Source organism: Aquarana catesbeiana, linkage group LG03 (assembly GCF_042186555.1).
Source record: "Aquarana catesbeiana isolate 2022-GZ linkage group LG03, ASM4218655v1, whole genome shotgun sequence".
NCBI lineage: Eukaryota > Metazoa > Chordata > Amphibia > Anura > Ranidae > Aquarana > Aquarana catesbeiana.
Genome location: NC_133326.1, coordinates 52,493,589 through 52,514,350, shown reverse-complemented (window position 1 = coordinate 52,514,350; position 20,762 = coordinate 52,493,589). Strand labels below are relative to the sequence as shown.

General features: G+C 44.1%; 1 protein-coding gene across 2 annotated transcripts in view; it reads right to left on the bottom strand.

The window, feature by feature from the left end:
• Positions 1-1,054: 1,054 nt before the first annotated feature.
• The window catches only part of LOC141131361 (ras and EF-hand domain-containing protein-like), a 110,346-nt gene continuing 90,638 nt past the window's right edge, over positions 1,055-20,762 (bottom strand). For both annotated transcript variants that reach the window (XM_073618524.1, XM_073618525.1), the window contains exons 14-17: positions 20,604-20,718; positions 7,849-7,962; positions 7,680-7,756; positions 1,055-5,507 (exon numbers count right to left, since the gene is read on the bottom strand). In XM_073618524.1, coding sequence (XP_073474625.1) covers positions 5,411-5,507; positions 7,680-7,756; positions 7,849-7,962; positions 20,604-20,718 — 403 coding nt within the window. In that variant the 3' untranslated portion in view covers positions 1,055-5,410. The remainder of the gene's footprint in view (positions 5,508-7,679; positions 7,757-7,848; positions 7,963-20,603; positions 20,719-20,762) is intronic.

Genomic DNA, 20,762 nt, shown 5'->3' with positions numbered 1-20,762 from the left:
TGGTCAATTTTTTAATAGGAAAGCAAGTGGACTAGTGGGAGCACCAGGGATTTCACACAAAGGAAGCAATACAAAGAGAACAGGATACTTTCTCATACAGGTATGTGGTACAGCAGGCACATATCAGGAATATGAAGTGTTGAGGTAACAAACACTTCAAATAAAAGCTCCCTGGGCCCCCATTATTTCAGCAGGAGGCCAGGGTCAGAGAAGTAACCGTTTTTACATTTTGTGGAAATAGGTGGACTAATCCCAGGTGCCGTGCCTCACAACAATTCATTTAAAGTTCCAAGCTCAAAACTTGAATCTAGTTGTCGAGAGCCATGGCATAAAGGATTACTCCACCTGCTCCTTAAAATGAATAAATCATTTCTTCTTTGTCCCCGGACCCTGCTGAACTGATGACTGGGTAACCTTCCTTTAGTTGCCCGGGAGCTGCAGAATTACTGTGGCTGTGACCAGAGGTATTCTGAGTCCACTCTATGCCCTTGGACCCTCTACTGAACCGATAAGGTCCAGGCCTGGTACAAGAGGGATGGCTCGCTTTCCTGTTTATACATGGTAATGTTTGCAAAAATCAAGACATTATATCTTCTGTTATTTCAGTTTTTTTTTTTTTTTTGTGATATGTCTCCAGACTTTTATGGTCAGTTTCAGATGAGCTCCATTTCATGAACCATAAACGTAGCTTTTCACACATTTCTGCTCTTTTTAGTAGATATTCACATCACCTGCAGCCGATGCGTCACCGGCGTATGCGCGGAGTAGTTCTGCCTGACAGTGACTCCCTTGCGCATGTTTGAGAGTGACATCATTGCGGCCCACCCATTCAAACCGCCAGAAAGCACAAACCTGAAAGGAAGTCCGGGGCAAAGATGGAAGTGCCCCGGAGCGGTGACAGCTCAGCTCTGGAGGGCTCTGTTTCAAAAGGTAAGTCTGTCATGATGTGCTAGTATGATGCATGAATCAATGTATGCAAAGTTTTTTTTTTTTTTTTTTTTTTAATAAAAATGTATTTAACATAAAAATAAAGCCATTTAATTCATTTAGCATATTCATAGTAAACAGATACTATTTATTGGCAATGTCATTGAGGGTTAACATAACATATGGGTACCATCTTGTATAAACCATAGGGACCAATCATTATCTAGCTTACACCAGGCAGATGCAGACAGGCAGTTTTCACATAAATGCAGCGTTGGTCAGTTGTAGACAGAATTGTACAGAGTACATTTTTGCAATATTCGGACAGTTTGCCTACAGATGTAGACAATTTACAAAGCTATGCGGTTGCTTCTATAAATTATGCACTGCGCTAAAGTGTACTCCCAGCCAAAACCTAATTCTTTCGCTTTTGGATAACCTGGCAATGCATTAGAACCAGTTGCATTTTTTTATTGCTATCTAGGACTCCATTTAAACAAATTTCCCTCACTATCACAATGACACTAAAGGGCCTATTTATAAAATAAATTGCTGTGCAAATATCTTAAGTATGCACACAATCATCACAAATAATCCTCCCAATTTGCCTAATACATTTATAACCTATGTTCATCAGCGCCATCTAGTGGCCAGAACAGCGGCATTTTCCTGACTGAAGCATTTTCAGAAAAATACTGCATTATGGTACCTAGATGGAGCTGACGATCATAGGGATATAAACATATTAGGCAAATTATGGGGATAATTAGAATTAGACTCCTAAGTGTCAGCATTACTAGATTCGACCCCAGTTTAAATATGTCCCCAGGAACATTTTAAATGTGTGTATGACATTACACAAAAAGAAAAAATATTCCTACTGTAAATAACAAACTTACACAAAGAAAAAGAACAAAAATATTCGCAAAAAATAATAATGTGCCATACACATTGTAACTTATTCACAGTTGCTTAAGGCTCCATTCACACTTATACGACTCCAAAGTGGCACCTACTTTGGAGTGCAACTTTGCATGGGTGCAACTTGGATACTTTGGCTTTGACCAGTGATAATGGACAACTGTTACATTGTATAACATTTAGGTACAACATTTGAGGGCTAACATTGAAGGCTATGGCCCTCCAGTTGCAAGAAAGTCGGACCAAAGTAGTGCATGAACTACTTTGAAGTTGCTGCAACTTTAAGTCGCACATACGAATGGTTATCATTGGAAAACATGGGGAATGACTTGTCATGCGACTTTGATGTCCAAAGTTGCATGACAAGTCGCACAAGTGTGAATGGGGCCTAAAGTAAATCTGTGCTTTGCCCATGCCGAGCAAAACAGATTCACTTAAAGTAAACTAAAGTGAAAAAAAAAAAACTGTGAGCAGGCAGGCTATTTATTGCAGAAGAATCATGATGTCTTTTCTATTAAACAAATATACCTGCCTGTTGGCAATTTTCTTTGGAATGAACACTGAGCTGCGCATGCACCTTGGTGCCAGAATGAACAAACTCCCACGCATATGTGCATTAATTATGTCATTCCCGGTGAGCCAATCAAGATGGTCAAAGACCTGGAACTCAGAAGAAGTCGGGGAGAAAATGCCAGCAATGGTGAGGAAGTGAAGGTATTTGCAGATTTGTTAGTTCAGTTTTAATGGTTGCCCTCCTAAGCTGCACATACTCATCTGCCCTTTGCATCTCCCGCCATTTAGTGACTGGGTGCGAAGAGGAATCCTGGTACTTCCAGGTACGGGGATTGAATGAGTCACTTCCCATCTTTTGTTTTGTGCTTGGTGATTGGCTGCTCAGGCACCCCGTACTGTCATATGGGAGTGGGGAGAAAGCCTTCAACACTGCATGGCCAAAGTATAGGTTCACTTTGAAGTGGCATGAGAAAAATCTGAAGTCTGCCACTGCTGACCACTCCTTCTGAAATGCTAGTTGCCTGGTTGTCCTGCTAACCTCTTGTTTGAAATGGTTGAGTCACTGAGCTGGAAAAAGTATGTGGATAAAGAACTCCAGGTATGATCTTTATTGCATAGTTACATTGATCCAGCCTGGCACAATGTAAGTACAGTAAAACCTTGGATTACGAGCATAATTCCTTCCAGAAGAATGCTTGGAATCCAAAGCACTCGTATATAAAAGCGAGTTTCCCCATAGGAAATAATGGAAACTCAGATAATCCGTTCCACAGCGACTACTCATCTATGCAGTACCGCATGTGGCCAGAGGTGCGGGGGCGCCAGAGACACTCGGGAACGGAGTGTTTCCGAGGGGTGTAGAAACCGCCCATCAAAGAAGTAGACAATGAGCTTCAGGGGGTCAAAATCTACCCCTGCAGAGATCATGGAGATTGTGGCTCCAGGAAACCAGACAAAGCAACTAGCATTTTGTCAGAACGATATTCCGTATTTATCTTTTAAAGGCCAGAGGGGAAATCACATATACACAATGCTGAAGGAGTGTGTTTTGTAAGGGTGAGCTCTCTGCACTAGAGTATGAATGCTTCAATAAGAAAACAGTAAATGGCCTCACAGAGGAGCATTCCTTGCTACTGTTCTGCCATGAGCCGTATTTACATGCCAAACATGGCAAAAAAACAATTCATCTTACATTTTCTAAAAGTATGTTAGAAAAGTCAATATTATATTATATTATCAGCATAAAATAATTTTTTTACTACTGCGGAAATAAGAATTCCAAAATACCATAAGCAATAGATGAATGTTAACAGTCTTTTTTTTTTTTTTTTTTTTTTTTTTTTTTTAGTATTAGGGCTCATTCATACAGGTGTTTAAAACTCTGTGCTTAGATGTGTACAGAGATTTTGTGCGCATCTAAATCTATGGGGCCATGCACACCACTGCCCCTAAAAACAAAAATGTGCACAGTATCTGCATGTGTCAATCTGTATATGCAGAATGAAAGAATGTCATCAGTAGACTATGGATCTCCAACATGGGTCCACTCAGCAATCACATCTTTACAGCAAAAGCAATGTTTCGGAGCCTTACAGGACCCCTTCATCAAGCATGTGACATCATCCTCACATACCTGATAAAGGGGTCCTGCGAGGCTCCGAAACGTTGCTTCTGCTGTAACGCTGTGATCACTGATAAAAGCTTTAGACCCATGTTGGAGATCCATGGTGTGCTGGTGACAATCTCTCGTTCTGATTTGTCTTTGGTTCTAGACGATAGTCACCACAGCACCCATCTTCATACATGGACATCTCTGCAGGAACGTGTGCGTTGGAAATAGTACGCTGGAATGTGTATATGCATACGCACGTAAAGTCACTATAAGAACTGTATGTGTCTAAACGAAAGTACTTTATGCAGGATCTTCTGCTAGCTCTGCCAGCATGAATCTGCGTTCCGTGCAGAAAATACCTGCGTGACTGAGCTCATAAAGGCAGTGAAGAACCAGTTGTCAGAATTAAATTGTACCTGTTTCTGCTCACAGTGAAGCAGTTTTGTGGATTCCCAATATTCAACCTAGCAAAGTATAAGGTGCAAAATGATGCCACTAATCCATAAGGACACTGGCTGTGCTATAGATACCATACTGTAAATAAAGTAAAGCTGGCCATACACTTTAGGCTGGTTTCACACGGGCGATCCGATCAGGTCCGCCTGTCAGTTTTTCAGGACATGTGTCCGCTGACACCCGCTGGCATCAGATCTGATCCTGTCCACCAAAAACAGACAGATGGGGAATCCGTTCCTCATCCGTCCAGCGGACCGAATGACAGGCGGTCCGTTTCCATCCGACCACCCCATAGAGAGCAGGGGTCTGTGTCCATGTAAGCTCTGTCATCCACCTGCTCAGCAGGGATCAGTGGAGAGATCCCTGCTGAGTAAGCAGATGTGCTTTACAGTGTCCACCCCATGTGAAAAGGACCTTAGTATTTATTGTTCAGCCATCCACAAAGAGGTGGAGGGAGGAATCATCCCCCATTCCGGACATTGTCAGAAAACACTGATCAGCGACTGCCGCTAATTGGCTGCAGCCATTGATCAATGATAAATTCTCCAACAGGTCCCTTTGACAGTTGCTGATTAAACATTTGGCTTTTACCTAGCTGGGATGCCCACACACTCATGAAAAATCAGCCAGTCCCTGCTGCTCAAAACAACCTTTATTTTTATCGCTGATCTGACTTTAGTAAACTAAAATCTTATTGTTCTTTGTGGGTGAATGCACTATGCACACCATCAATGCACTCTGAACTGTATGGTTATAACGGCTTGAAAGTGTCTGCTGGCAGTGCTGGATGTCCAAAAATGAAGATGTATAGCAATGCATAGAAAAGTCTTTGTTTACCTGAGAGTTCATTTATTTTCCTTCTTGACAAAGAGTGTTTTTTGTTCATGTTTAAAAGCTTAAAAATCTTAGATTAGGGAATAGTGCTGTGCAAACATCACAGTGATATGTTCCTTCATGTTTCTATGTCTTGGAATGAAATATTCACATATTGCAGCAACTAGATTTCTTGTCTGGAATACTGAGTTTAGTCACCGCTTCCATGTTTTCTTCCATAGGATCCACAGATTTCTTCACTTCTCTGTACAGGGGAAAAAAAAGCACACATACATGACTATATGGTTTACTCCACAGAATCCACATTTACCAAAACACATCTTATTATAAACCTTTGTTGACTACATAATACAGAAACATTATATACATTCTTTCAGGGGCGTAACTAGAAATATTGAAAAAATAGAAAAAATGTTGTATGGGGCCCCCCCTGCAAACAGCCCCCCCCCCAAGGCTGCCCTAGTGTCAATGCAGCGTGACCTGTGCCACAAACAGCATGACCTGTGCCCAATGCAGCGTGACCTGTGCCCAATACAGCCTGGTCTGCCTGTGCCCCATACAGCCCCACCTATGCAGAGGAAGAGGCAAGCCACCCGGATCAGCAGAGAACGGGATTGCCCGCTGTAATAGCTTTCATTTGAATTTCCTGTCTTCCCGGGGCTCATCATCACATAGCCCCACCTCTTGGCCCGACGCCTTTGATGACGTCACATGTCCCGCATTGGATCGGCGTTCTGTCTATCAAAGGCACCGGGCCAAAAGGTGGAGCTATGTGACGTGAGCCCCGGGAACACTGGAAGTTCTAATGAAAGCTCTTATATCGGGCAATTCAGCTCTCTGCTGATACGGACAGCTCGCCTCTTCCTTTCCTCTCTCTTCCCCTGGCTGGGAGACTGTGCCAGGGTGCTCTTATCCTCACTGGGCCCCACTCGGCTGCGGGCCTCCTTCATTGCCACACATCTTTATGGGTGCCTGACCACTAAGAAGGAAAGGATCCAGGATGTCTATATGTTTTTAATCATACCGGTGGAAGATGGAAGTTATCCCTACCTAGTGTCTATATAACCCAATTATCACTGACGGGAGATGCCGACCTGGAGATATTAACAGGCATATTTACTGCTTTTTTCTGGTGAGTGGGGACCCAGGAGGGGAGCACGAATAGTCACCTGAAAATCATCACCACAACTGTTTACAAGTTCAACATACCACATTGGATGGACTTTATATGATTGTACTTTATATTTTTGCACTTTATATTTGCACTGAGCACTTCATATTATGCTGTTAAGCCATATCGTCTTCAAAGTGTGACTCAGACTCACAGCATTTCCTATGCTCTGAAATCTAATATGCTTTCTACCTGAATGCCCTACAACAACCGTTTCAAAAATTATTCAGAATCATTTGACTATTAAACCATTATTATTATTAAAGAGTTAAACAGATATACGGTGGGAAGCAGTGGAGGAGCCTGGTCTTTTTGGAACGCACAGTTGTATTTTGAAACCATTGGAGGGATCACACAGAACAGAGGAACAACAGCAGGATCGGATCGAAAAACATCCATCCCAAGGCACCCACTCTGTCGCTCGGTACCCCTGTGGGGGTGATTGTCTCTGGTGAGTGGTGGAGCACGGGGGGGCGAGCACTTCAAGTCACCGTTTGAAATGAACACAGAAGTCACTGCTTAATGTTCCTGAGTTTGAAAAACTGCACATTTATTGAACTTTGCTTTTTACACCATCCGGCTAGAAAAACCCTCTGGTTTTTAATTGGATATTATGTTTTAAGAGGTTTACTAATACCTGCTGATATATACAAAATACTGGAAAAATCTTATGTCTGATTTTTATGGTACTTGTAATTTACTATAATTTCGCTAGAGGTCAAACTAGTGACATATTGATTAATATTTCTGGGAGCCATATACTTGTGTTGGCATTGACACTTAATATTTAATATATGTGTTTTCACTTTATATGATATTGGTCCCTTAGGGGGCGCCATACTGTCACAAAACTTTTGGACTCTGGGGGTTAATTTTATTTAAAACATCTTTTACAAATTTACTCTCAACTCTACATATTATTTAAAAAATTTTTGAACACATGAGGCACCTTTTTTTTTTCACTGGTTTATTAGATTGTCCAACCTTAAAGGAGTTTCACTTATCTTTTCGTTTTTTTCACATATGGTCATTTTCTCTTTCTTTTGAGCACACTCAGGTACACAGTTGCTTGTAGTTTTCATATGTATATACTTCACTGAACACAGTTGGTAGTATATGGATTTCATACCCACAATTAATTAATTAATGTGAAACAGGGCAGCGCCATTTCTTTTCCCAAACCATCTATTATACCTACTAATGTTTAACCAGTCATTACATAATAATCTAGTGTGGTCGGTTTACCTGGCCAGATGGAGAACAGCTTCCACTACATTGGTTCCATCCCTTGCACTCGTCTCACAGAAGAGGGAGCCATAGGCCTAGAAATGAAAGAAGAACATTTTACAACCATGCAGAGAGGAGTGCACACACGTCATTCAATGATCAGACAAACCGTGTATTGTCCACTTACCATCGCTAGCTTCTCCCCCATTGAAGTGTGGATTACCCTCGATTCATTACCTTCTGACCTCAGGTCAGTCTTGTTGCCAATCAGCATCATAGGGATCGACTTATCACAGGAATTCTTAAATAGAAAAGTTAAATTTTGTGATAAAAAAAAAAATGTAATCAGGTTCTCTGAACAAAGCGTAAATGACATTAATCCAGACTTGTCCCGTCTTGGAAGAGTGTTATTATTTTACAGGATTTATTTAGTGCCAACAGTTTGTGCAACACTTGAACAAATGAACGCAGACAGTACAGTTACAATACAATTCAATACAAGAGGAATCAGAGGGCCCTGCTGCTTAGAGCTTACAATTTGTTTTCATATCAATGGAAATCTTTTGATGCGTACACACTAACAGCGGGGTTGCACAGAAGAAAAAAAAACCCTGACAGCCCCGGTAGGAGCCACTGTACTAACCATGCGAGGTCAGTTCTGCGATCTCCCCCGCTGATCTGTTGTGTTCTGACAGGGGGACGGTCCACCCACCAGAACATTTGGATCAGCGATCTCTGCCATCGGAGTTATCCCTGCCAGGAGAACACAGTGATAATTGCTAGCATCTATAACAGCCGCTAGCAGTAATCGCAGGTAGAATCCGACAGGCTGGTTGGGTACATTCAGCCTGCCCATACATGGTTCAAATCTCTACTCTCGATGGCTGGCTTAAGGCGCTGCTCACACTTGTGCATCTTATGTGTGTTGTGGGTGCAGGGGGTCAAAAAAAATTCAGCCTTGGTGCGCTTTCAAGAAAATGTATGTTTTATAGAGCTGAATGGTAACGCACCTAAAACACATGTAAAATGCACTGCACCAGACAGATGTGAACCAGCCTTAAAGCTGGCCATACACATTAAAGTGACTCTAAACCCGCTTTTTAACTTTTTTAAATTTTAGTCCACGAAGTCCAGACTTGCATATAATATAAAGTTTGCTTCCTTAAAGTGGAAGTCCATGCTAAAACGAAAATCCCTGCATCTACAGACACCCATGATCTAACATTACCCTATCTCGCCCTGTAAATAAAAAAAAATCAGTATACATACCTTCTTTGAAGGGGATCCGACCCAATCTCCAGTGGCGGAACCTCTAGAGAGGACATGACTGTCAGCGGCTGTGAAAAGAATGGGAAGTGACATCACCCATAAACTTACTATGGGGCTTCCGTTGTCGCACGTGTCCTCTGCACCCGCCTACACAGCGAAGCCGCAGCTGACAGCTCAGCGTGGGATCGGGTCGGATCAGCTTCAGAAAAGGTATGTATACTGATTTTTTTTCTTTACAGGGTAGGTGTTAGATTGTGGATGTCTATGGATGCAGGGATTTTAGGTTTAGCATGGTCTTCCACTTTAAAAATTCACGTTTCTTGGTTGTTACTGAACTGCTGCCCTCACTTTCCTATTTGCAGATGTCTCCTTTGCTTAGCTGGCTGCAAAGGAGACAACCGGGTGTGTCCTCCTGGCCAGGGCTGTGTGCGTCCGTTAAAACACACAGCACCTGGTAAGCCATGCCACTGCTCCATCCTCCTAGCTCCTGACAAACAGCTGCAGGCGCCTATTACAACTCTCCTCTGCCCCCACCTCTCCTCTGCAACCAAGTTCCAGCGCTGATCGTGGAGGACCCAGCAAAGGTGACAAAAACAGAAGTGTAATGCCCGATACACACTACTAGTTTTTTTTTCTTTCAACCCAGCAGGTTGAAGGAAAAAAAAACTGACAGCTCCGGTCCGAGCCACTGTACTAATGATCCAATGTTAGTACAGTGATCTGCCCCGCTGAGCTGTTGTGTTCTGACAGGGGGATGCCCCCCCTGCGCCACAACGTTCCGATCAGGAGCCGGTTGGCTGCTGGCTTTCTTTCAGCTCATACTTAGTGTAAATCAAGCTAAACTATTCAATTAGATTTTGGCCAAGAATTTTCCAAAAGTCGACTGAAAAATGCCAACACAGCCACCCATGGAATGACCAATTCAGCTACAATCGGCCGAAATCTGATCCATGTATAGCCCTGCTTAACATACTAATAAAATAAGGTTTGGTTTTTCACGTCTTAAAACATTTATTACTATTACAAAATCCCACTTGGTAACAATTATCATTTGCAAGGTGTGAAGGCTACTTATACAAAAGTGTAATTCCAATTCTTAATATGTATTCAGGAAATATCATTGTAAGAATACAATACAGATTTCAACAATATTAATGCAGATACCATCATCACATTGACCACCCTAGCTGTTTGAGATATATGAGTGGATATCTATTGGCCTCCCAAGCCTACATGCTAAATAGACAACCTGTCTGGCTTGCCTTGGGTCAGGCAGCTCCGAGGCCATAGCTCTGGGTTTTCCCCGGTCCCTAATGTAAAAGTAATGACACCTCTGCTCCCAGCTCCTAGAGTGTAGCCATTACTTTCTATCTGAGCCCAGAGTACATGAATTTAGCAGTATGGGGAAAAGTGTAATAAAAAAGCTAGAGCCTACCCAACCCTGGGTAAGCCAGGCAATTTACCTGCATTGCAAGTAGTCTTGTTATGCTTCATAATAATTAGGACAACCAGTAGTAAATTGGAGAAAATTAACTTGCACATTCAAGCTTTCAACTCCAGGAATTAGAAAAAAAAAAATCTTTCTTTGCAGTGGGGCCCCTCAGACTGGAAGGGTTAAATACTTGTCATGTCTACGGGGTACAGGAAGAGGCAGAATTTCTTATCGTATACCATGCTCCAGCCGGCTCTACTGCTGGCATCTTCTCCCCAAAGCTCCAGTCTGTGGGTGGTCCCCCTGTGTCATCACATATGTGGCAGGGGCGTATGTACGTTTGCAGCCAACAACAGCTCAGTTTTTCTCTCCGCAGAGAGTGGTGACTGTCAGTCACCGGCTCGCTGCTCTGCTCTTCCAGCGCTCACTGGAGAGCCAGGCTGTGGAGGAGGCGGGAGGGGCTGGCTCAGTCTCCCAGGGGCTCGCTGAGGCTGAGCCAGCTGCCAGTCCAAGTTTCTCTCTGGATCCCAACTGTAAAGTCGGGATCGATCCAGCGCCAGGACTGGCTGAGTGACATAAGGCAACAGCGGACTTTAACCCGATATCAGCTGAAAACTGCACTCCTGTGATCCATGGAAGACATAGGGCCAAAAAACTTTTAGCCATACTTCTCCTTTAAGGTTGCTATACAAAATTTGGTGGGTTCAGCAGGCACCGGGCAAATATTGATCAGTCTGTGGCCATCTTTGTTCGACAGAAATCAATTGTTTACTCAACGTCTGTCAAAGGGACATGTTGGAAAAGCTTTCTCAAACAGCAACTAAAGCAGCAAGTTCCACTGTCAGAATACAATGTCCCAGAGTGGGGATTCCTCTATCCACCTCCTTTCTGTGCATTCCCGTGCAGGCAGTCCCATGTACAGTGGATATAAAAAGTCTACACACCCTGTTATGTCAGGTTTCTGTGATGTAAAAAAATGAGACACAGATAAATAATTTCAAAACTTTTTCCACCTTTAACGTGACGTTTGAACTGTACAACTCAGTTGAAGAACAAACTGAAATCTTTTAGGGGGGGGGTTGCATAAGTGTGCACACCCTCTTATAACTGGGGATGTAGCTGTGTTCAGAATTAAGCAATCACAGTCAAATGCATGTTAAAAATAGGAGTCCGTACACACCTGCAATCATTTAAAGTGCCTCTGAGAATCCCCAAATAAAGTTCAGCTGTTCTAGTAGGTCTTTCCTGACATTTTCTTAGCCGCATCCTATAGCAAAAGCCATGGTCCGCAGAGAGCTTCCAAAGCATCAGAGAGGATCTCATTGTTAAAAGGTATCAGTCAGGAGAAAGTACAAAAGAATTTCCAAGGCATTATATATACCATGGAACACCATGAAGACAGTCAATATGGCATAACAGTGACATTATCAAGAACTGGACGTCCCTCCAAAATTGATGAAAAAACGAGAAGAAAATTCAGAAAGGTCAGGGAGGCTGCCAAGCGGCCTACAGCACCATTAAAGGAGCTGCAGGAATATCTGGCAAGTACTGGCTGTGTGGTACATGTGACAACAATCTCCTGTATTCTTTATATGTCTTGGCTATGGGGTAGAGTGGCAAGATGGAAGCCTTTTCTTACGAAGAAAACCATCCAAGCCCGACTAAATTTTGCAAAAAAACACATCTGAAGTCTCCCAAAAGCAGGTGGGAAAATGTGTTATGGTCTGATGAAACCAAGGTGGAACTTTTTGGCCATAGTTCCAAAAGTTATGTTTAGCGCAAAAATAGGATTTTTATAACAGCTTACCTGTAAAATCCTTTTCTTGGAGTACATCACGGGACACAGAGCACCATAGTAATTACTATGTGGGTTATAGGCCACCTTCAGGTGATGAACACTGGCACACCCTAAACAGGAAGTTGCCTCCCTATATAACCTCAGTTTTTGTAGCAAAGCAATATACATATACCCGTAGAAGAAGAGGGGAGGGACCTCTGTGTCCCGTGATGTACTCCAAGAAAAGGATTTTACAGGTAAGCTGTTATAAAAATCTTATTTTCTTTATTGTACATCACGGGGCACAGAGCACCATAGTAATTAAAAGGAAAATAGAATCGTGCTAAACCTGTGGATTAAACAGGTGTAAACCATAAAATAATGAACGAAACAAACCAATTATGAAATCATACAGAGTTTGGCGTGAACCATAAAAACTAAGTGAACAGATATATATGTACAATTTCTTAAAAGTAACTCTAAGAAAATATAAATGAAAAGTCAAGTGAACCGTCAGATAATAATATTACTCAATGTCCAAACAAGACGAAAGTCTATATGTATATAGCTTGAACAAATAACATCCACCCATGCAAAACTTAGTAAATAAAGTCCATCAACAAATGAAACAAATCTTCAAACGTTGATGAAAAAAAAGACTGTGTTGAGTCCACCACCGCTATAGAAAGAATCACTTCTTACCAGATATCCGTGATCCCCCGTTACAGAGGATCAGGGAAATCATGTAGTGTAAGCACTGCCTGTTTCCAGAGCGCATTGAGCATGCTTGCTGCTCTTCAGATCGCCTCATTGATATTCAAGCCATGAGTGGATACAGTGGATACACATAGCATGTAAGAAACAAATGCTCCAATAGTGTAAAAATCTTTGGGTTTTATTTAAAAACCTAAAACAAAATATTACACTTAGAAACGTTGCATCAGTAAAAAACCTGAAGTCTGGTGTGCCGGCCGGCGCACACTCAGACAAACCCGTTCTTCTGGGTATACGAACAGTAATGCGAGGTGACCGTAATTACTACGTGGGATGTCCCAAAGCAATGCTATTTGAGGGGAGGGAGACACAACAAGCAGGGCGGCCAACAGACTTGAAAACCTATACTGCTGCCTGCAGCACACTGCACCCAAAGGCGATATCCTCATGCCCCTTTTTACATCCACTTGATAAAATCTGGTGAATGTATGGACTGCAGACCAAGTAGCGCCTTTGCAGATCTGAGCCATGGAGGCTTGGAGATGTACTGTCCCAAAAAGCACTAACTACTCTAGTAGAGTGCGCTTTGACATGAAAAGGTGAATCTTACCTTTTAACCATTAGACCTGAATTATAACTTGCCGAATCCACTTAGCAATAGTGGATTTCAACGCTGCCTGTCGCTTCCTAGGACCCTCTGGCAGCACAAGACATCAGTCTTTCAGACCTGAGCAGTCGTCTTTAAATAGACCTTGACCGCTCTCACTACATCAAGACAATGTAGTGAGTTCTCTACCCTAGAACTTGGTTTTTGAAAAAACAACGTAGGACAATATCTTGGTTTAGGTGAAAACCTGAAACCACCTTAGCAGAAAACTTTGATGAGGACCCAACACAAACCTGTCCTCATGAAAAATTAAATATGGCTCTTTACAGGAAAGAGCAGCCAACTCCGATACCCTTTTTACAGAGGATATAGCAACCCGAAACACTAATTTCCTTGTCAGAAGGACCAAGGGAGTATGCTGTAACGGTTCAAAACGACTGTTTTTGCAATACCGACAAAAACTAAGTTCAAGTCCCAAGGGTTCAAGGGCGAGCTAACTGGCGGAATAAGCCGCATTACCCCTTGTATAAAAACCCGGACCAAAGAATGCGAAGCAAGCGGTCTTTGAAATAAGACTGATAAAGCTGAGACTCGGCCCTTAATAGTACTCAAGGCCAGCTTCATTTGTACTTGTAGAAAAAAACAAGAATTCTACCTATGTTATATTTCCGAGGGTGCCAACCCTTGGATTCACACCAGGAAACATAAGCCCTCCAGACTCTATAATATATGACTCTGGAAGCTGGCTTCATTAATGAAGGTAGAAATCACTGACCCGGAGAGACTACGTCTCTTCAGAATGTGGGCTTCAATAGCCAAGCCGTCAAACTTAGAGTTTATAAGGTAGCATGAAATATCAGCCCCCGCGAGAGTAGGTCTGGACGCAGTGGAAGGGTCCATGGGTCCCCCACCGCCATCTTTACAACATCTGCATACCAGGACCTTCTGGGCCATGCTGGGGCTACAAGAATTACCGTCTTTCTTTCCAGCTTGATCCTAAAAAGAAGCTGTGGCAGCAACTGAATAGGGAAAAAAAAGGCTAAATCAGTGAAAACTGACCCCATAGGGTCACCCCGCATCTGTCCTTGACATAAAGTTGACCAACTATAGGTTAAACCTGGACACCAAAAAGATCTACGTCCGGGATCCCCCATCTTTGACATATAGCCAGAAAGATGTCGGGGTGAAGGGACCACTCCCCCAGGAACAAATGCTGGCGACTCAAGTAGTCCACCTGCCAATTCTCTATTCCCGTAATGAAGACTGCCAATAGGCAAGGAACATCCTTTTCCGCCCATGCAAGAATTTGGTCCACTACTCTGAGCTGCGTGACCCTTAGTGCCCCCTTGGCGATTGATATAGGCCACAGCTGTAGCATTGTCGGATTGGATCCTAACAGGACAATCCTGTAACCTGAATGTTCAGGGCTTCAGAGCCAGACGCGCTGCCCGAATCTCTAGCATGTTGATGGGTAAGGCTCCTTTGGCATCTGTCGTTACCACTTTCCAGGTAACTGGTATGAAGGATTTTTCCTTCTGCAGATTCCCGGATACCGAGCATCAACTGAGGCTCTGGGACACCTTTGGGGACAGCCGCATTGGCAAATCTTTTAGGGCTTGAACCGTTTTGTTCCAAGCAGACAGGATACTGTTTTGCAACAGTCTCGAATGGAACTGGGCATAGGGAACCATTTCAAATTAAGCCACCATCTTTCCTAACAACCTCATGCAAAGGCGAATGGAGGGATCTCTTTTCGACCTGACCATCTGCACCAGCTCTCTTATGGCGTTGATCTTTGCCTGAGGCAAGAACACTTTTTTCTGGGCTGTGTCTATGATCAGACCCAAGTACTCCAGCCTTTTTAGCGGTTTTAAGGAAGACTTCTCTAGGTTGAGAATCCAACCCAGATTTTCCAGGTATTTGGTTGCAATGTGCACGCTTTGTTCCAAATGGGCCACCGACTGGTCTATTAGCAATAGATCGTCTAGGTACGCCAAGACTGTTATGCCTGGTGCCCTTAAGCTGGCTAGAGGTGGAGCCAGAACTTTTGTAAACACCTAGGGTGCTGTAGCTAGCCCAAAGGGCAAGGCTACAAACTGAAAATGCTGCTGTTCTACCTTGAACCGCAGAAACCCTTGGTGAGCGGGAAATATAGGGACATACAGATATGCATCCCTGATGTCGACAGACGCCAGAAGTTCTCCTCCTTGTAGGATAGAAACCACTGGCCTGATCGACTCCATGCAAAAAGAGCGGATCTTCAGGAACTGATTTAGATTCTTTAGATCTAGAATGGGTCTGACATCTCCATTCGGTTTTGGTACAGAGTTTTAATAAAAACCCCAAACCCTGCTCTTCTATGGGGATCTGCGTGATCACCCCCTGAGCCAGTAATCGGTCCAATGCCTGGAAAAGAGATGGCTTGTTCCCTGGATCTTTGGGAACGTTTGACCTCAGAAAACGAGGCAGTGGAAACTCCCGAACCTCTAGTCTGTATCCTAAAGCTATCGTGGAGACGCCCCCTTGCCAGACTTCTGAGAACTGCAGAAGTCTCTCCCCCGCCCTGGTGAGCGGGGCGCCCCTTCATAATGAGGCTTTAGAACTCTGTTTTGCAGGTTTCCGCCCCCAGGACTTCTTTTGTGCCTGGACCTGACTGTGAGGCTTTCCTCTAGACTCTGACAGCGGAGGCCATCGCAACTGCCTAGAGGCAGATGCCCCCGACACTGGAGAAAGAGCCCGCTTAGATGAAGGGCGTTTATTCCTTCTTTTGACTGGCAAAAGAGTACTCTTCCCACTTGAAATCCTTTGGATGTATTTGTCCAAATCATCCCCAAATAGCTGATCCCCATGAAAAGGAAACCAGTCAGGAGCCTTTTGCATGGTGCTTCAGCTGAGCAATTTTTTAACCACAGGATGCTTCGCATGTGCACCAGCACAAGTGCAAGGCGAGATGCCTGGTGGAGAGAATCCTTGATGGCGTCAAATGGCAAAACATAATGCTCTTGGCAGTTCGGCCAAGTCCCGGGCCTGTTGTACAGGAACCTTCTTTAAGGGCCTGTTTAAAGTGGTCCTTCAGGGACTGACAGATGCCTTCGCAGCGACTGCAGGCTGAGTAACTGCACCTGCCAAAGAAAAAGGAGGATTCCAATCTTTTATCTGTTGGATCCCTAAGCATTTGCGCATTGCCCACTAGACTTTTTATTCACCCTGGATATAGCAGCGTCAACTGCTGGCACATTCCATCTTTTGGTAAATTTCTCCTCCATGGGATAAAATACAGAAAAAATATTTAGGAGGAAGAAAATGCTTATCCGGATAATCTCATTCAGCATAAATAAGCTGTTCCAGTAATGCATGGACGGGAAACGCATGCAAACTCTGCAGAGGTTTTAAGGAATCCAAAGGAGAAACAGAACTTTTGGCTGACTCAGTTAGGGGCAGCTTGAAAGAGAAACGAACCATCTCTGTAAGAGATTATACCAACAATTTCTGAGATTGCGAGGCAGAAAAGGGTTCTTCCCCCGTTGATTCCTCAGAAGAGGAGTCGTTGGATTCCTTTCCTCCTGATCCCTTGAGGGTAACACCTCATCCTCCACCCACTGTTCCCTTGATAAAGGGTCTGAGGTGGGGGGGGGATCTACCATGCTTCCTCTCCCATAGGATGGAGGATGCGATTAAAGCCGCTAGTCTCTCCTCTAGCCCCAGCAGGGCGGAGGAAAAGGCATCTTCAGTCACGTAAACAGGGGCTGAGATGCCAGCAACAGCTGCAACTCCCACTGGTCCCACTGGCTCATCCTGGCTAGCCACTTCTGGTATTCAGGAGAAGATGATAATGTGGAGGCATGACTAAAATCCTCAGTGCCTAGGGATGATGCTTTAGGTATCTGTTTTTGAAGTGTTTGCACTGGCTTTTTTGGGAGGCATAGTCCTAAGCAAAAAAGCAGAGGCACTAAAATAAACGCACCACTCGCTGAACTATAGTCTAGCTAATGAAAATGCCGCTAATAAAGTTCAGCCTTATGCTGAGTGAAATGTGTTCCCTTTAGGAATGCCTGTATCATCCCCCTTACGTGCTCCCACCACTCCTGTGCCTGGCCTGCCTGGCTCTCAGCTGCAAACTGACAGAGGTCTTGCTTTCTGAGCTCTGCGAGCTCCGCGCCTGCGCAATCCACGTGGACGCCACGTCCCGTACAAGGCGCCACGCTAAGCCACGCCCCCTTCATCCTCTAACACGCCCTCCGTTATTTTAAACATCTCCCAGTTCCCGCGTGCGTGTGCGCCGCCGCTCGGATCTGCTTTGCTGCAGATTCCATGAGAGGGAGGGGGAGGACACAGAAGGGAGACATTCAGGAGGAAAAAACATGGAAAGCCGCAGCACCCTCCCGGGGTGGGGTGGGGGGGTGCACAAACAAGCTGTTGTAGCCTTTAACCCCTTCTTCCCTTTCCAGGCTGGAGAAGCTGCAGTAAGGTTTACCCACTTGCTAACTTTCCCTGCAATCCAGGACTCCCCTCTTGAATTGCACCTGATGGCTGAGACCCAACATACTGTCTGCTGCTGACACAGAGTTACCTGAGAAGCAACGTAATAAGGTATGTGCATTTACACCCTCTAGTGGAGATTTTAGGCTTTACAACATTCCACTCACAGAAAAAAATCCTAGGTGGACTTTTTACAGTTCCTAGGCTTCTTCACTTACCTTGTCCCCGCCACAGGATTCTGCTGTTATCAGACAGATCCAACCTTCACCCATCACAGCGGGTTATGTTTAACAATCCTTCAAGGACCGGGTCCCTTTTTATCAGGGGTTCCACTCCCTTGGACCTGTATAGCTCCCCGCCAGAAAATTTTTTAGGTAATGTAAGCATGACCAAAGCACTGGGTCCCGGGGTCCAGCCCTGCAAGGAGAGGCATTACAGGCAAAACCTCTTTCTTCCTATATGAGGCCTGGGTACCATCCACTTTAGCCTCAGTGGCACTTTGGATGGATCCGGTCTGTGGAGGCTGTTTAAATCCAGTAAGGATCCCTCCAGCGGAGCTCTTTAGAGCACATCTTCACTCGTGACCAACACCTTGGACACTGGTGAAAAAACTGAGGTGTGGGAGGGGTTATATAGGGAGGCAACTTCCTGTTTAGGGTGTGCCAGTGTCCATCACCTGAAGGTGGCCTATAACCCACATAGTAATTACTATGGTGCTCTGTGTCCCGTGATGTACGATAAAGAAAACAACACTGCACATCACCAAAAGAACACCATAACCACAGTGAAGCATGGTGGTGGCAGCATCATGCTTTGTGGCTGTTTTTCTTCAGCTGGAACAGGGGCCTTAGTCAAGGTAGAGGGAATTATGAACAGTTCCAGTACCAGTCAATATTGGCACAAGACCTTCAGGCTTCTGCTAGAAAGCTGAACATGAAGAGGAACTTCATCTTTCAGCATGACAACGACAAAACATACATCCAAATCAACAAAGGAATGGCTTCACCAGAATGGTCCAGCTAGAGCCCAGACCTAAATCCAATTGAAAATCTGTGGGGTGATCTGAAGAGGGCTGTGCACAGGAGATGCCCCCGAAATCTGACAAATTTGGAGTGTTTTTGCAAAGAAGAGTGGGCAAATATTGCCAAGTCAAAACGTGCCATGCTGATAGACCCATACCCAAAAAGACTGAGTGCAGTAATAAAATCAAAAGGTGCATCAACAAAGTATTTTTAGTTTAAGAGTGTGCACACTTATGCAATCATATTATTTTAGTTTTTTTTAGTTTTACTTCCCTGCACCTAAAAGATTTCAGTTTGTTGTTCAACTGAGTTGTACAGTTTATAGGTCACATTTAATGTGGAAAAAGTTCTGAAATTATTTATCTTTGTCTCATTTTTTTACATCACAGAAACCTGACATTTTAACAGGGGTGTGTAGACTTTTTATATCCACTGTATGTCAGTTGGGAACAGGACTGCCTGCATGCAAATGCAGTGCACCCTCGCACAGGTGTACGCTTAAAGCGCTCAACCCCAAACGGGAAGCTCTGCTTGTTCCCACCCTCCTCCCCTCCACTGTCACATTTGGCACTTTTTGGGGGGTACCTGGTTTTGACAGGTACCCACTCCCACTTCCGGGTTATATCGCCGCAGCGATCTATGAGCATTTCCAGCCCCTCCGCCTTCCCCCCCGCTGCCTTCTGGGACACACACAGGTTCCAGAAGACAGCGGAACCATTCAGAAAGCACAGCATGACTCGCACATGTGCAGTAGGAAACCGTCTGTAAAGCCTAAAGGCTTCACTGCCAGTGACTGAACCCGAAGCTATTTGGCAAATTGGCTCTCGGTCCCGACATTGCGGTATCCCTGTACAGGGAAGTGTCCTTATATTAAAAGTCAGCAGCTACAAGGGGTATTTGTAGCTGCTGACTTTTAATTTTTTTTTCCAGACTGGAACTCCTCTTTAAGTAAACTTACTCCTTATTCTCCTAAACACAACATAGGGTGGGTTTTGGTGGGGTAATGCAAGAGAAGATTTTTTCTATATCCTGGAGTTAGGTTTGAAGTCTTATGCACACGTACACACGGCCGGACTTTTCGGCTACAAAAGTCCGACAGCCCGTCCGACAGACTTTCGGCGGACTTTTGGCGGACTCGCGGCAGACTTTCTAACGAACGGACTTGCCTACATACGATCACACAAAAGTCTGATGGATTCGTACGTGATGACGTACACTGGACTAAAATAAGGATAGCCAGTAGCCAATAGCTGTCCTAGTGTGAGTTTTTGTCCGTCGGACTAGCATACAGACGAGGCCCACACACGATCGGATTGTCAACCGGCTTTGGTCCGTCGGTGTCCGTCGGACTTTTGTAGACGAAAAGTCCGACCGTGTGTACGCGGCATAAGACAACCTCTAATCTACCTTAAAATTAGGCTGTGTGTAGTTAATTAATCTATGCCTGAGGTAGAAATAAATCTCAAGGACCTAGCACTGCATAGCAAAACCAACCAAGCAAAAATCCATCCCACTGAACAGCAGTATTTATCTAAGAGTTGAGGGAAATCTTTCATATAATTTAGAAATATGCATTTGTAATCCATATCAATCATAAGTATTAGATATCGGCAAAAAAGAGGCCTCTTCCATCCCAGCCTACCTTGATCTCATCGATCCACTGACGCACATTGAGGAAACTCATTTCTGACGTGACGTCATACATCAGCAGTACCCCGTGTGCTTTCCGGAAGTAAGACTTTGCTATACTGCGGAACCTAAAATACAAATATATACGTCGGGCTTCATCAAGAAACAAATG